Here is a 15,052-nt window from a genome sequence, read left to right as displayed (position 1 = left end):
TAAACAAATATTATGGTCAAAAACACATTTTCTGTTAATGTGTTTCAAGTCACAGTAAATCTCATGAAAAATAGAGTATTGATGGGTCTGATGATGGATTCCTACTTTCTGCGTGACAAAAAAGAAGAAATATGAGCAAGCAGCAATATAGCCTTACAAAAAATAAAGGGACAGTACTGTTAAACACCATGATAAAAATGGTCAAAAAGCTGTCTAGAAAGGTATGACCCCTTAAGACTTTTCCAAACTCATAACAAGACTTCTAATTCTCTCTCACAAAATCAAAGCACGTAGCTTTTAATGAAATATGTCAACAAATATTGACACTTGCTAGAGAGTACTGAACTCGTATCTTTGTAAATAACATTCCAGAAAACACATTTCACATACCTTCACATATAAACCTACTATTTAGCTTCCAAATACAACCTCAAGACACATGAGACCGAACACTTTTGTCTTGCAAGGAAACGCCTTTCAGCTAACCGGCTCTCTCCTGCCTGCAGGGAGTCTGAGGGGGTGAAGGAGCCCCAACAATACCTGATCTGAGGGGGTCGGAGGGGGATTTAGATCTCATACCAGCCATCTAACCCAACACACACACACACACACACACACACACACACACACACACACACACACACACACACACACAGCTAAGTGCTAACATACTGTGTTCAACTGGTATAATCTGGCATTAGTAGCAGGAACAGAGCTTGTATGTTACGTGCATGGAGCCTTGTAGCTCAAGGAGGTCAGTGATTCACCAAAGTAAAAGAACAACAACAAGGCAGGTTAAAAAAAGCCATTGTGACCAGACAATCTACAGACTAAATCCCCCAGAAAGTTCCCTTAAAAGTACAAAACTAATTGTGACACACAGCAGCACCAGTAGAACACCACAACACACAGAAACACTATCTAGAAATATTTTGTTGGTCCAGATTTGAATGTTTTTAAAGTGAGGTACTGATGTAAAGTACAAAGGAAGTCCTACAATCATAGTACCACGAAGGTATCGTATGAGTAATAATGAACAAACAAACACACAGCCACCCACACTCCTATTGTCTGGGCTAAGCATTAGTACAGTTAAGACCACCCACCTTTCCTTTGATCAAAGAGCATACACAGAGATACAATTGAGCCATTCACGTAATCTTGTATTTATGTGAGATTTAAAAGAGGACAGCCACAAACCAAGTTTTGTGACTTTATTTGCTAATCAAAAGGGACTCAACAGCTTCAAGTGACTCATCAGCAGTAAGCCAAAGTCCAGAAATGATCTTTTCAGATTTGTAATGCTACAGTTGACCCACACTTTCTTCACTTAAAAGCAATTAATAGTGTGTAACAGAGTTGTGTGTTCCATGAGACAAAAGGCCTATTTATTATTTTAAAATCTTTGGAGATGGGGAACGTTCCCTGGCACAATGACCAAAGGAGGGCATAAAAATAAATATATCACCCTGTTTGAAACACTGGAAGGAAAAGGATCAAGCACAAGCTGATCAGGGCTTGACACAAGGAACTTGCAATCACCCCCATAATCTCACTGATAAGGTACCAGTCTAAGCCTGCACCAGTGTTGGTTACTTGAAAAAAGTACCGTAAGCAGTAACTAATTACTGATTAGTAATCAATTACTGATTAGTAATCAGTAAGTAATTACTGATTACTTCCCCCAAAAAGTAATCCTGTGACTTTACTTTTGAAAATAATTAGTAATTAGTTACTTTAAAAAAAAAGATTTACAACCTGAATAGGTAATAAAGCAATAGATCTTTCAGCCCAATTCTACTTTTTCTGCATAATTCATCATATAAAATGTAATCAAATGAAAAAGTCTCTTTTTGAAACTTGTTTTATTAGTTTTAATCTTTTAACTTTATGCATCAAGCAAACATTAAATTATATGCAGCATTTTGCAGCACCAGAAATTTGTTTCTGTGCTTACACTCACTCTTTCAAATAGATGCAAGTAAAACACAGCAGAAAATAAATAAAATCAAAGACTCAGTGGTCCTGTTGCTCTATTTTTACCTGTATAGCAGGAGTGGGGCAGGCGGAGGTTTGCCCTGGTGCAGGTGTGTCGTAGCGGTCAGTGGAAGGATCTGGGAGTTTCACATTCCCGTGGCAGCGTACTGTTGGTGCTTGCTCGGAAGTTTAGGGGGTTTTTTTCGGTGTAAAAATAAGTTTTCTTCCCACGCAGTGAACAGCGAATGCTAATGTTTTTGTCACTTTTTACGGAATCTAACTCAAAGTAAGGTCAGTACTTCCACGCCTTAAACACTGCACGGTCATATGCGCTCCCACACTCGATATATTATCCTTTGTTGATCTGCACACAGCTGTTGCCACGAATGTCGCACTGGCTTACGTCATTGTCATGAGACACTCTCGCAAAAAAAAAAAAATCAAAAAAAAAATCACCGTTTTAGTAACGCAGTAACGCAGCGTGTTTACGGGAAAGTAACAGTAATCAAATGACCTTTTTTGCAATAGTAATCCCTTACTTTACTCGTTACTTGAAAAAAGTAATTGGATTACAGTAAGGCCCATCTCTGGCCTGCACAATAAGAATTTAAACTGAAGCTCATCAGGAAACTCCCACAAACTACATATCATTAATCATGTGCGTATAATTACCTCAAAAATATGAGGTAATATCCTAGAGTAACATATCTGACTACTAATCATGCATTGATTTTGCCATTTAACTAAACTTGGTTCAAATTATTAAAATTAGAGAGAAAGTTTAACGCAAAAAAAAAAAAAAAAAAAAAAAAAAAAAAAAGGAGGTGAACAAGTTAGGTATGATCACTATTTATGAATTTTTGTATTGAATTTATTCAATAATTCATTTTTTTAATGTATTATTTTCTTTTACCTTTATTTTGGTGATATTTAGTTTTACACATTTTGCAAAAATAATCGGTGTAAAAAGCTGCAGCTTCAGCCTTTTCAGTAAACTATGTGGATTCTTTCAGTTTAGGTAAATTTTTTGTTCTCAATGTTTATTTAATCGGGTTTTTGTGTCTGGTTTCTGTCACTTAAAAAAAAAAAAATTAATAGTGATGCAAATAAAAACAGTCATTATTATTACCGACTGTGTCGACACTGGTAACGTGCACCAGTGGAGAGCTTATTCACAAAGTAGGAGTATGGCGGAGGAGTTGGGGACATGGTAGTAAGTAACAAAATGCTGTGCGAACAAGGGCAAACAGAAAGATAAGGAGAAGAAAGAAGAGGAGACGAGGAAGACTTGAAAAAGAGGCTGCGGTATTGTTTGCGGTCTACAGGCTTGCGCGAGAACAGCAGAGGGGCTGGGTTCTCTGGCCTTCACTGACCTGTGACTTTAGTCTTTACACAAAAGGAAAGAAAGCTCACACAGTCGCAATCAGCTTAATACAACTTTCTTACGCCTTTGCCTATAGCAAAGGCATCCTTATCCACTCTTTTACCTTTTAGTGCAAATTCCTCACACTTTAAATATGCTGATCACTTCCAAAAATCACAGACTGGGATCTTAGATGTTTTCCCTTTGTTCTGGGCAGTGTTTATTTTAGGCACATTTAATCAAAGCATGAAAACAACACACAGCGACTCGTAATTTGCTTGAGAGAGGTAATTCGTCAGTGCAAGCAGCTGGCCCAGTTTTTAGTTACATTCACATAAATCTTGGATTTCTATTAGTTTTTTAAGCTTCCTCTCTTCCTCAATTTTATACAAAAAAGGTGGCTGTTGAAATCAGTCAATTTTAGTGTTGTAGCTACAGAAGGGAAAAAATAGAAATATGCACTCTATTTTTTTTTTAGATAAGAATAAAGGTCTTTACTCTTTTTTTGCTCATCTGGATTCCACTTTAAACCAGCTGTGTACCATCCTCTTCACTCAAACAGAAAACAACCAGTAAAGCACTTTCAGACTAAATCCCCACACAGGATATGACTTTAGGGACCCAGACTGAGAGGATCAGACCCTCAATATACCCTCCTCAGGGCAAGTTATGAGTTAGAGACCACGATGACTCTGGTGAAGGAAATTGGCATTAGAACAAGCGTAAAAAAAAAAAAAAAAAAGAAAAAAGAAAAAGAAAAAAAGAGGACACAAAGATGAAGGGCGAGAAAATAATAGGCTGGTGGGGGAAGCACTGCCAGGAAGGGAAGAACTGGTTAAAACGCAGGCAAATGACGAGTAGTTCCGGTGAACGCTTGTTCAATTTGTTCTTTGAGCCTGAGCTGTGCTACTTGTGTCTTGTCAGTGGAACAGTCTTGACACATTGCAGGAAATTTATATTGTTCTATACAAGCTGTTTCCCACTAATAATAGGGGAAAGGACTGTACGAGCCTTTGAGGGAGGGGAAACAAATTCTCCGAGCGGTGAGAAACTGCTCTCCAAAAAACAAACTAATAAATTGTGTGGGAGAAACACTGGAGGTTATCAATCATTCTCCAGCATTCAGCTTTCTGGCAGGTTCTTGGCTGATAGTGCTCTGACCTCAAAGGAAGGCCTTGGTGCCATACTGTACAGGACTGTACAGCAGGAGTCAGGCACGTATACCTAAGAGCCACTTGAACTTATCTGATCAACCCAACAAATACTCCCGTCCATTTTCCCGAGAGACACTTAATAGAGATTAATGGGCATTACCATGGCACGTCAAACTTCTAAACATGCAAAAAAAAACAGATTACTGGGTCAGATATGTGAAATATCCTGAATTCATTGTAAATTAGTCAGCCATCATTTTCATTCCAACATAATTTCCTATGTAAAGAGTGATGAAAAGTTCTGCTGCCCAATTTCATTTTGAACAATTTTGGACCATTTTACTGTCCCTTTGACTATTTGAAGAAGAAAGTTTGCGATTTCACCAGAACTGCCAAACTTGTACAGAGTAAACATCAAGTCCTGTGTCAATCTGAATTGACTTTGATGGCAATGATCCCACCACCAAGTAGGACTTTCAGGGAAAATAAACAGGTTGAGCATATGAAAGCAGATGCGCTGGGAGCTGAAAAGGAGGCAACATTGAAGTGCATAGAGCCCACATTGAAATCAGGTATGGTTTTTGTTTTTTTTAATGGGAAAAGATGTGGAAGTTCTTGATCTCACCCAGTATATGATTCATTTTAATGTAACTCAAAATGCTGGAAAGCAGCAGTAGAGTTTATGTGCTTCCACTTTCTAAAAGGAGTCTCTTGTTCACTGGTTCATCTTTTTACTTCAACAGTTAAATCAGTACAATTCTGTTCAACTTCAGCTGTGTTGTAATATGTATTTTCTTTTTTATTTAAAGACCAAAGATTGTAATACTGACACTAAAAAGTGCAGCTTTGCGATCATCAAAGTAGGGCATCCTTGTATATATGAAATACACAAAACCCACATAGAAGCGCCACAGCAGTTTAGTCATTTATACAAGGACGGAGATAAAAGTTGTACATGCCCAGATTGTAAACAAACAAGAGTCAGTAGGAATAATATACATTCCCAAGAGCCACATGGTGCCATTTTTAAATGTAGGGAAGATAGCTCATCATCATCGTCGTCGTTTATTTATATAGCACTTTAAAAACACACCTGGTAGACCAAAGTGCTGTACAATACAAATATAAATATAGTAATAAAATAGCAAAAACCAGACATAGCAATAAAATTAATGAAAATGTCAGTTACCCACAGAGTTAAAAGCCAGGGAATAAAAATAGGTTTTTAATCTGGACTTAAAAACTGGCACTGATGTAGCTTGTCTAATATGGAGAGGAGGTTATTCCAAAGCATCGGAGCTGCAACAGAGAATGGTCCGTCTCCTCTAAGTTTCAGCCTTGACTTAGGGACTGAAAGCAACAGCTTCTCAGCTGACCGAAGCGAACGAATGGGGACATGGGCCTCAACAAATCAGACAAATAAACAGGTGCCAGACCATTTATAGATTTAAAAACCAATAAAAGGACTAGTTGCAAGCGTGACAAAGTGCCCTGCCCAACCCCTATTAAAAGAGAATTGCAATAATCTAAACGTGAAGTAATAAAGGCATGAATAACACTTTCCAAGTCACGCTTGGAAAGAAAGGGCTTAACCTTCGATAAACGTCTGAGGTGATAGAATGCTGATTTTACCACCCCGTTTACATGACCATCAAAGGTAAGTGCAGAATCAATTTTTACTCCAAGATTTGTGATCGAACTCTTTAAATGGAAGTCAAAGCGGCAAGATCAACATCTGGAGCGTCAGAAACACGATTTGGGACAAATAAGATCGCTTCCGTCTTATGATCATTAAAATGTAAAACGTTTTTTGCCACAATGCTTTAACATCACTAAGGCAGTCAAGCAGAGGTCGACTTGGGAGACTATCTGAATGACTAAAAGGTAAATAAAGCTGGCAGTCATCTGCATGTAGATGGAATGACACTATGTTTTTGAAATATTGCGCCAAGAGGCAAAAGATACAGTGCAAACAATAATGGCCCAAGAATAGATCCCTGTGGCACACCCCAAAGCAGAGGGGCCACAGGGGATGAAGCCGACCCCAACTTAACACAAAAGGTCCTGTTTGAGAGATAAGATTTTAACCACAACAGTGCTGAACCAGAAATTCCCACACAGTGCTGTAAGCGGGAGATCAGCAAATCGTGATCCACTGTGTCGAATGCAGCAGTCATGTCCAAGAAGACCAGCACTGCATATTTACCATGGTCTGTCGCTATCAGAACATCATTCATAACTTTTACGAGGGCTGTCTCCGTACTGTGAAATGGCTTAAAGCCGGACTGAAAGATTTCCGACAATTGAGAGTCATTCAAATAGTCCATCAACTGAGTATAAACAATCCTTTCCAGGATCTTACTAAGAAAGGGAAATGTGAAAGGGAATGTGTCTAAAATTTTACATGACTGAACTGTCAAAGCCTGGTTTCTTAAGTAAAGGATGTATGACTGCATGCTTAAGCTCCTTAGGTACTTGACCAGACAAAAAACTAGTATTAATAATGTTCGGAATGTGTGGTCTGATGGTAGGAAATACCTTTTTGAGAAAACTGGGAGGAACGTCATTTGGAGAGCCACATGGGATTAGCTGACTAATCCTCTATATTTCCTGTTTTCTTCATCGCTTTAGATGTTATAGATCTTATTGGGTGTGGGTATGCGTGAGTTTGACAGTTTTGTTAAACTCTGCAGCTAATTGCTGCTCATTGTACAGTCGGAATTGTCTGTTAAGGGAACACTTAGCAGAGCATGTGAACAAACTGAAAGTTTAGCTGAAAAGAGGTCAGATCAGAGTGATACTGTTACAGTATTTCCTTAGAGTCCCTTGTCCCTTATTATTTCTCACTTCACTTCTCCTGGCTAAACTTTTATAGTAAAGGGAGAAAAATACACACAAAATTAAACAAAAGTTGAGCCAAAACTCTGATAAAGACAGCTGACCTGCTGAAGGCTGGCAGCTGGAGCAAAAAGCCAAAAAGCTTGGGGGTTTCCTTCAGCTTGAGGTGGGGGTCAGCAGTGGCAGGAAACATGGTATTTTTTATTCTTAACTGCCAAAGGAACAGACTTGAGGTTTGAGTTGCAGTTAAGTGCAGTTACTGAGTTTTCATGTGCGCCCACTGTTAAATCCTGCTGTCTCAGTGAGTACAAGAAGAAATATCCTGAATGACCAACTGTAACCTGCAATTTGCTAAGATACTGCATCGGTGATTTCAAGAAATTTAACAGCCCAGGATTCTAACAAAACAGATTGGCTGTTTGGGAGAACAAAGCAGAGCTGGACTCCGGTCAGCCGATCAGCCTGACGCCTGCCAGACCACCGGCTCCGAGACCTGAATGAGAAGCAGGTGGGAGGTCTGGGCATCCGGGGAAGGTGAGGAGACAGGCTGACTTTCAATTAAAGAGGGCTGACAGAAAAAAGTTATTAGCAACTGAGGCACAATATGCTTTTTTACCAGGCTGCAAAGAGTGGGTCTTTTTCTCACTTAATCATTTCAAATACAAAAAGTGCTAAAGTTCAAAAATAATTTCCGATGTAACTTCTCAGTCTGAGGCAACATCTTTACATTAAAATCAATTAATTATATAAAAACAGAAAATGACATTATCAACCAACTAGTTCCAATTTTCTCTGAATTGAGACAAAAAGCACAGAAATAAGGAATACTCAAGTTGTCTCATAGATATAAAAAAGGAAATAAGACAAGGAAAGACGAGGAAAATCCTCCTAAATCATCTGAAGCAAGACGTTATCAGCTGAACACACTGCTGTGAAGTGTGTGTGATGAGCGGTACTACAATGTCCTTCCCCTGTGGACAGCAGGAAGCTGAGAAGCGTGCAGGCAGGCAGGCAGACACTTGGGTCAGGTCCAAGAGGAAGTATGTGGGACATGTTGAAACTGGATGAAATGTGCTTCATCTAAATTATATACAACAAACTTTCCTCAGTCCATCCCTTCTACTGTTTCCTTTCTTGGTTTGTCCCTCCCTTTACTTTGAAACTGGTGATTTCATCAGAAACGCAAAAACTTAAAGCCGTTCATCAGCGCAATCACAGGGAGAAGTGCACGAGTGCTTTCTCACACGAACGCAAAGAGGTGTGACATGCTAAGCTGCCATTATAGACAGATAAGCTATATAATACTGTTTTGTTCCATTCTATGATTATAAGCCACTTTCTAATGGCGTACACATATATCTGCTAATTGGATTAACAGTGTCTTTAGTAAGTGGCATTTGGGCTTTGTGGTAGTATTTGAATAAAGATGATTACATGTGGTGTATACACCAGAAAACAGACATCTTAGGATTGAAATTATGTGTCTGTGGGTGTAAAATCAAACCCACCCTCCTCTTCAGGCGATCCCTCTCCTTCAGAGTCAGTGTGTCAGCCTTGGCAATGACTGGGACTATATTGACTTTGCTGTGGATGGCCTTCATAAACTCCACATCCAGTGGTTTTAGACTGGGAAAGAAGGAAAAACAAAGAGGGCAATTAGGACACAGTGAAAAACTGTTTTGAAATGACAAAAATGATAAAATTGGACAAGGAATAACTGCCTTTCACAGCATATGACAGTACTGAGAAACAAAGCAGAACTGAAATGTGTAAAAGGAACTCAAGTTAATCAAAAACGCTAATGCTAAAGATGTCATAAACAGCAAGAGTTGGTGTAGTTTTGAAATACCCAAATTAAGGAAGTTCTGTTTTAGAACCACCAAACATGATTAAAAGTAGTGTGTTAAGTACAAGTCAGCTCGTTTCTGGTGTCTTTAGTGTTGTGTCTGTGCTTACTTACCCATGTCCAAACGGAGAAATGAAGTAGAAGCAGCAATGCACTCTGTTGTCCACTATGTGTCTTCGATTCAGCCCACTCTCATCATGGAGGTATCGTTCAAATTGATTGTCGATATACTGGATGATGGTCTTAAAACTGAAATCAAATACAGAACATCCCATCCCCCCAAAAAACATTTATCTGCACCAGTAAGGAATTTGTTAGTTTTAATACACAACTTATTTTCACTCCAAGTTAGATTTTCTCATACACAAAGAGCAGGTTAGAGCTGTAAAACACCTGTCATTAGGTTAGAAGGGTCAAAGTGAAGAAATAGTTTCTCAGAATAAGGCCAGGACATACTTCCACTGAATTGAACACACAGGATGATATAGATCTTCAGAAACCTGCTTTAACTCCCACAAAAACCCTTTAGAGTGTAGTTTTACATGTCAGGCAATAGATCACTGATATTATAAATCCTCCCGGTTTATGACTGAATGAATAGGTCATTTCCAGTTGAAGGGGTTTATGTCCCTGTAAGAGCTGGAAATTCAATGGAATCAACTTAAAATGAAAGGTTTTGTTGCTGTAATTGGCACACCATCTCAACCTCCCTAACAACAGCAGTGTTACTTTTTTTAAAAAAAAGGAAAGCAGCCATTTTCACACCATCTGTTTCTGACTCATAAGATAAAAAATGTAGCTGATGGGTGCAGTTTTATATCTTCTAGCCAAACAGTCAAATATGAAAATCAACTTGTAGAATGAACATCATTCCTATTTCTATCAGTGTTAAACAAAGCAACCAAACATACATAACGTTAATGTTTAATCATACTATTCCATCAGTTTTAACTTTTACCTCTTTACCTTCTCTCAGTTCAGTAGTCTAAACTAGCGGTCCCCAACCCCCGGACCGGCACCGGTCCATGAGTCGTTTGGTACCGGGATGTGAGAGTTGTGAAAGTTATGGTTTTCAGGGTTTTGATTGTTTTTTATCGTTATTTTTTATCATTTTTTTTTTTATCATTTTTATCGTTAACTCTGTTTCCCTGGGTCTTTTCCCATGTGTTATGAATAAATCTTCCTTTTTTTTGGTACCAGTACTGGTTTTATTTTGTTGTATTTATCCGCGACACCTTAAAGGCCGGTCCATGAAAATACTGTCGGACATGAACCAGTCCGTGGCGCAAAAAAGGTAGGGGACGGCTGGTCTAAACTGTTGTCTGAAATTTACTCTTCGTCTTTAATTTCTAAATAGCTCTTAAAATTTGGTTTCATTTACCTACCATTTAATATTCATAATCTAAATGCTAAAAAAGTGGCACACAAATCTTGTAGAAAGAAATGAAAGGTAAGTGAAGATACGTTTCCTTTTATTAAGTGTGGAGTTGTTATGAAGAGGACCCAAGAATGTAGAAATACAGCTATGCCAGCACAATTAACAGGAAACGTATCCTGGACAGAGAGCCCACGTTGACAGTAGGACGCCCCACAAGTAAGCACACATACCGACACATTACAGACGCATACACACATAATAGGAGACACGGAGAATGCAGGGGGAGGAGAGGTAAGAAATAAGGAGCCTGAGACAAAACTTGGAAAAAAAGGTGCATCGGGGACAGGTGGGGAGGATAGGAGATCACGCTGCACACGTCTCAAGTTGTTCTAACTCCCCCACAACAACAAAAACAACATAACAAAAACACACCAGTCCTGGCTGTTGATGGCATCGCCGTATCCAGGAGTGTCAACTACAGTGAGACGAAGCTTCACTCCCCTTTCTTCGATCTCCACTGTTGATGCCTCAATCTGCACTGTCCGCTCAATCTTCTCTGTTAAAACAAATCATAAGAAAAATTACACCAGATTTGGCCCAAACCGCCGGTTTTGCCATATAAGAGTGATATGTGTTTTCTGAACTGTGAGGGCCTGGATAATTGTTTTCAAGCTAGAGCCCAAGTCCTAATCTAAGTCAAGTCATAAGTAGGGCAGGGTCACATTTTGAGACTGCAGCATTCTCAGCATTCCACTTGAAATAACACTTTGCTGGAGACATTGCAGTAGGCCTTTTTTAATATTAAAGTGTGTGTGTGTGTGTGTGTGTGTGTGTACGTACATACCTGCAGCACCAGGGATGTAACGTTCAGGGTAGAGATCAGTGAGAAACAGGCTGTTTATCAATGTGGATTTGCCCAAACCAGACTCCCCTGAAAAATAGAGACTAAACTATAAATCTGTACTTTCAAGAGAAAACATATGGAGTACTTCAAACCTTTTCTGGTATGCCCACTTTGAAACTTGAGCACTCGACCACTCACCTACAACCATGAGGGTAAATTCAAACCCTTTTTTCACTGATTTCCGGTGCACTTGGTTAGGCAGGTTAGCAAACCCTACATAACCTGCAGCATCTGGAAACTGTAGCACAAGAAAAACAAATAGGATCAGAAACTACAAAAAATAAGCTGCAAACTAGTCAGAAGTATATGTGATGTTTTGCATTTAGGTGATAGCATAGTATAACTATGTTACATGACATTTTTCTGCTTATTTCTTTCATCTGATAAATCCTCTAAACAACTCCTGCCTCATCATTTTATGAAGTCTAGGTGTACAGTTGAAGTGTATAAGAGAGAGATTGATGATGATACATATCACTGAGAAACTTTAAACACACAATAAAGCCAAGCCATGAAACAGTTGCATTTAAACAGGATATCCTCTGTGGATGCTTGTGAAGGCGTGTGTGTTAGAGATTACAAGTACCATGGCCCTTAATCACCAGATCCTTATTAGAAAACCACCCACCAAAAATCTGCATAGTTTAATCTAAACTGTGATGTGAGGAAATTTCTGACATTTACTCACCTTTCCTTTCTCTCCAGACTGAGACATTGCTACTGTTTATGTGATGTCTGTCAAGCCTGTAGGAGAGGGAAAAAAAGAGTGGTAAATGACATGTCCTGCTGCGACCCATTGTAATGATTCAGATAACTTTTATGCATCATAAATATCTATTCAGTTGAACAATACATATATGTACACACACACACACACACACACACACACAACTTTTCACTCTGTAAAAGTTGTATCCAGCAAATTAATAATAACATTTTGTGTAGCCTATAAGCTCAACGAGGCCTTTGTTTTTCCTTATGTTTTAAAATTTTATTGCTGTTGTGACTTACACGGTTACACCCTTATGGTTAAATCAGTTGTTCAAGTTTAAGCCTGAAAAAACACTGATATCTGTTAAACCACCATAAAATAAGTGACATATTTATACTGGATTTATGCTGCACAGCTGAAAAAAAACACCCATTTGACTTGAGTCTGCTTCAATTTTCTTATGAAAAACAAAATGTAAAAAAACAAACAAACAATTAAATCAACCAAATCATGAATGTAATCATTTAGTTTAAAATACTGATATAAATTTAAAAACATTATTTTGTGGAAAGCAACTGAAACAACTTTTTGAATAGAATAATTAATTGATGTTTTCAAGGTTTTAGAGCTGTGCTGTCACATTGATTTGTGGGATCCTAATAACCTCAGAGAGCTACAAAGAAAGGTGGCAAAAAAAACCTGTAGCAACAGCAAAAACTTTGATATTTGACTATTTCTTTTTATACAATTAGAAAAATGCTACATTTATACCTTATATCTTTGCAAAAAGACCAAAACATGTAGTCCAAGTTCAGATGCCGATGGCCACACCATTGTTAACACTATCACTCTCACTGCAGACGTTATCAAATCTGCACAAGTAACTTCCCAGACTCTCATTAAGCTGTTACAGTATTGCCTGCTCATTGCTCCTGGCTCTCCCTATGACCCTGAGCAGACGACAGAGCAACAGCCTCATTTGATAAATTCGCTACATAATGAGTGAGCAGGAAGAACAGGCTCCATTTTATCACCAACACACTGGGAGTTGACAGGTGGAGTGTGATAAGCATTAGAAAGAGGCAGGCTCCTGTGTGTTGCCAAACGGAGATGCACTCTGGTTATGTAATCTTTGCCGGTGGAAAGACATGGCATGGGAACCTGATTTGACCGTGGCATTTGACAAACACATTTGTGGTCACCTGGGGAACCATTTCACGCTGTTAAATGTATTAGATGGTAGTTGGGAGTGGTCTGTATCTAGATCAAAGTGGGCAGCGATCTGTCCTGCTGACAGGGTGGTTTCACCAAGCACACAAGGAGAACAATGGCTGTTTATCCCTTTCGTTCCTGAAGCCTTTCCTATATAGGGCAGCTGGGCTTACAGAGAAGGGGAAACACGTGCCTGAACCCTGAAGACATTTTAAGACCAACCGCATGCAGGACAGTAAGGGGGGAGACTCAACCCATTTAGAATGGAGCAGTGCTGAATTAAGGTAAAGGGGCAATCCAAGTGATCAGAGACCATATGAGGCCTTGTCCTTAAATTCATCAACTTTAAAGCAATCTCCGTGGAAACCTTGAGTCCCTGGATTCATGTGGATGTTAACTGGATGAGTGCCATCTACATAAACATTGTCGCCAACCAAGCACTCAACAATAGCACTCCCTGATGACAACAGCCTCCTCCCTGCTGTCATACCACTGCTCTGAAATTGCTTGAATTACACTATAAAGAACCAGAAACCTGAATCCAGCCTCCAGTTCCCAGATACCAATCCAACCCATCTATGCAGCCTAGTTTCTGTTAGTTTAATTTCTGAGCCATAAAGAAAGGTAATTCTGTTAAAGCACAGAATGAGATGATAAACCAAAGACTTATGCTGCCGCTGACCCTCCAACATCTTTACACAGACTTTGTGGGTCTCAATTAGGACACTAATAAAAACATGACTAATGACTCAAGGCACCAACATTAAAAGACACCATGTGTACTCACACAATGGTGAGATGAATACACCCTCTAATATAATGGCATCACGTAATGCTTTGGAATGAGAAAGGATGACTGGAACAAGCTAAAGATTCAAAGATTCCAACCTACACTTTTGAGTTCCCAAGGATCTACTCTTTCAGACACAGAGGGCAAACCAAAATCTCCCATTGGCCAAGCCCTGGTGGATCAGAGCTACTCTGGCTGCACCGGATGAATAAATACAAAATTAAATAAGTGGTTATAATAATCAAATCCATGACAGAATTTTGCTCAAGTCACCACTAAATACAGAGTGAAGAATTTGGAAACAGAAAACCACCTGCTTCTTGTTATTTTTGCAAGTACTGTTAAAAATGTTTCAGAAATTTGAATACATTAGGAGGACAGGAAAATTTAATAGACAGCCAATCAGCAGCCATACATCCTGAAAGAGTAGCAATATATTCAAGAATTCAGAAACGTTACCCTCATAGTGGCGCAAAGCATCAAAGTCAGTGAATGCAGCTTTCTGACCAAAACTGGTAGTGTTAGAATATCAGCGCCCTTTTTTTCCCCCCTAAGGAGGCTACTGAGAGCTAACCACTTTTACTAAGGTTTTAGTCTCGGAAACTGCATGACAGGCCAGCCAGCACATTGTGGAAACATAAATATTGCTGGCACAGTGCTGCCATGTTTGGAGTATGTACACATCACCCACAGTTTGAGGAAGGTTGAGCAAATCCCAATAGACACTACACACACTAAACACCGGGTGGGTGACACCATGGTTACACTCTATGGTCACAACTCATGACCTACAAAATCATTTGTTTCAGGCCTAAAAACACAACAAAGGCAGTTAATAATGTGTTTTTACAGTTAATGAGTATCTGAGTTAAAGCAGC

General features: G+C 39.1%; 1 protein-coding gene across 1 annotated transcript in view; it reads right to left on the bottom strand.

Annotated features, from left to right (window-relative positions):
• LOC308403544 (septin-2) overlaps positions 1–15,052 on the bottom strand; it is a 28,769-nt gene that overhangs the window by 9,783 nt on the left and 3,934 nt on the right. Inside the window, exons 2-7 of the mRNA XM_080893070.1 lie at positions 12,149–12,204; positions 11,599–11,698; positions 11,401–11,487; positions 10,989–11,112; positions 9,293–9,427; positions 8,841–8,958 (exon numbers count right to left, since the gene is read on the bottom strand). Coding sequence (XP_080749196.1) covers positions 8,841–8,958; positions 9,293–9,427; positions 10,989–11,112; positions 11,401–11,487; positions 11,599–11,698; positions 12,149–12,175 — 591 coding nt within the window. The 5' untranslated portion in view covers positions 12,176–12,204. The remainder of the gene's footprint in view (positions 1–8,840; positions 8,959–9,292; positions 9,428–10,988; positions 11,113–11,400; positions 11,488–11,598; positions 11,699–12,148; positions 12,205–15,052) is intronic.

The sequence above is a fragment of the Rhamphochromis sp. 'chilingali' genome (assembly GCF_963969265.1).
Source record: "Rhamphochromis sp. 'chilingali' genome assembly, chromosome: 10".
In the NCBI taxonomy this organism is placed as follows: domain Eukaryota; kingdom Metazoa; phylum Chordata; class Actinopteri; order Cichliformes; family Cichlidae; genus Rhamphochromis; species Rhamphochromis sp. 'chilingali'.
The sequence above is the reverse complement of the archived record's forward strand: the minus strand, read 5'-3'. Positions and strand labels throughout refer to the sequence as shown.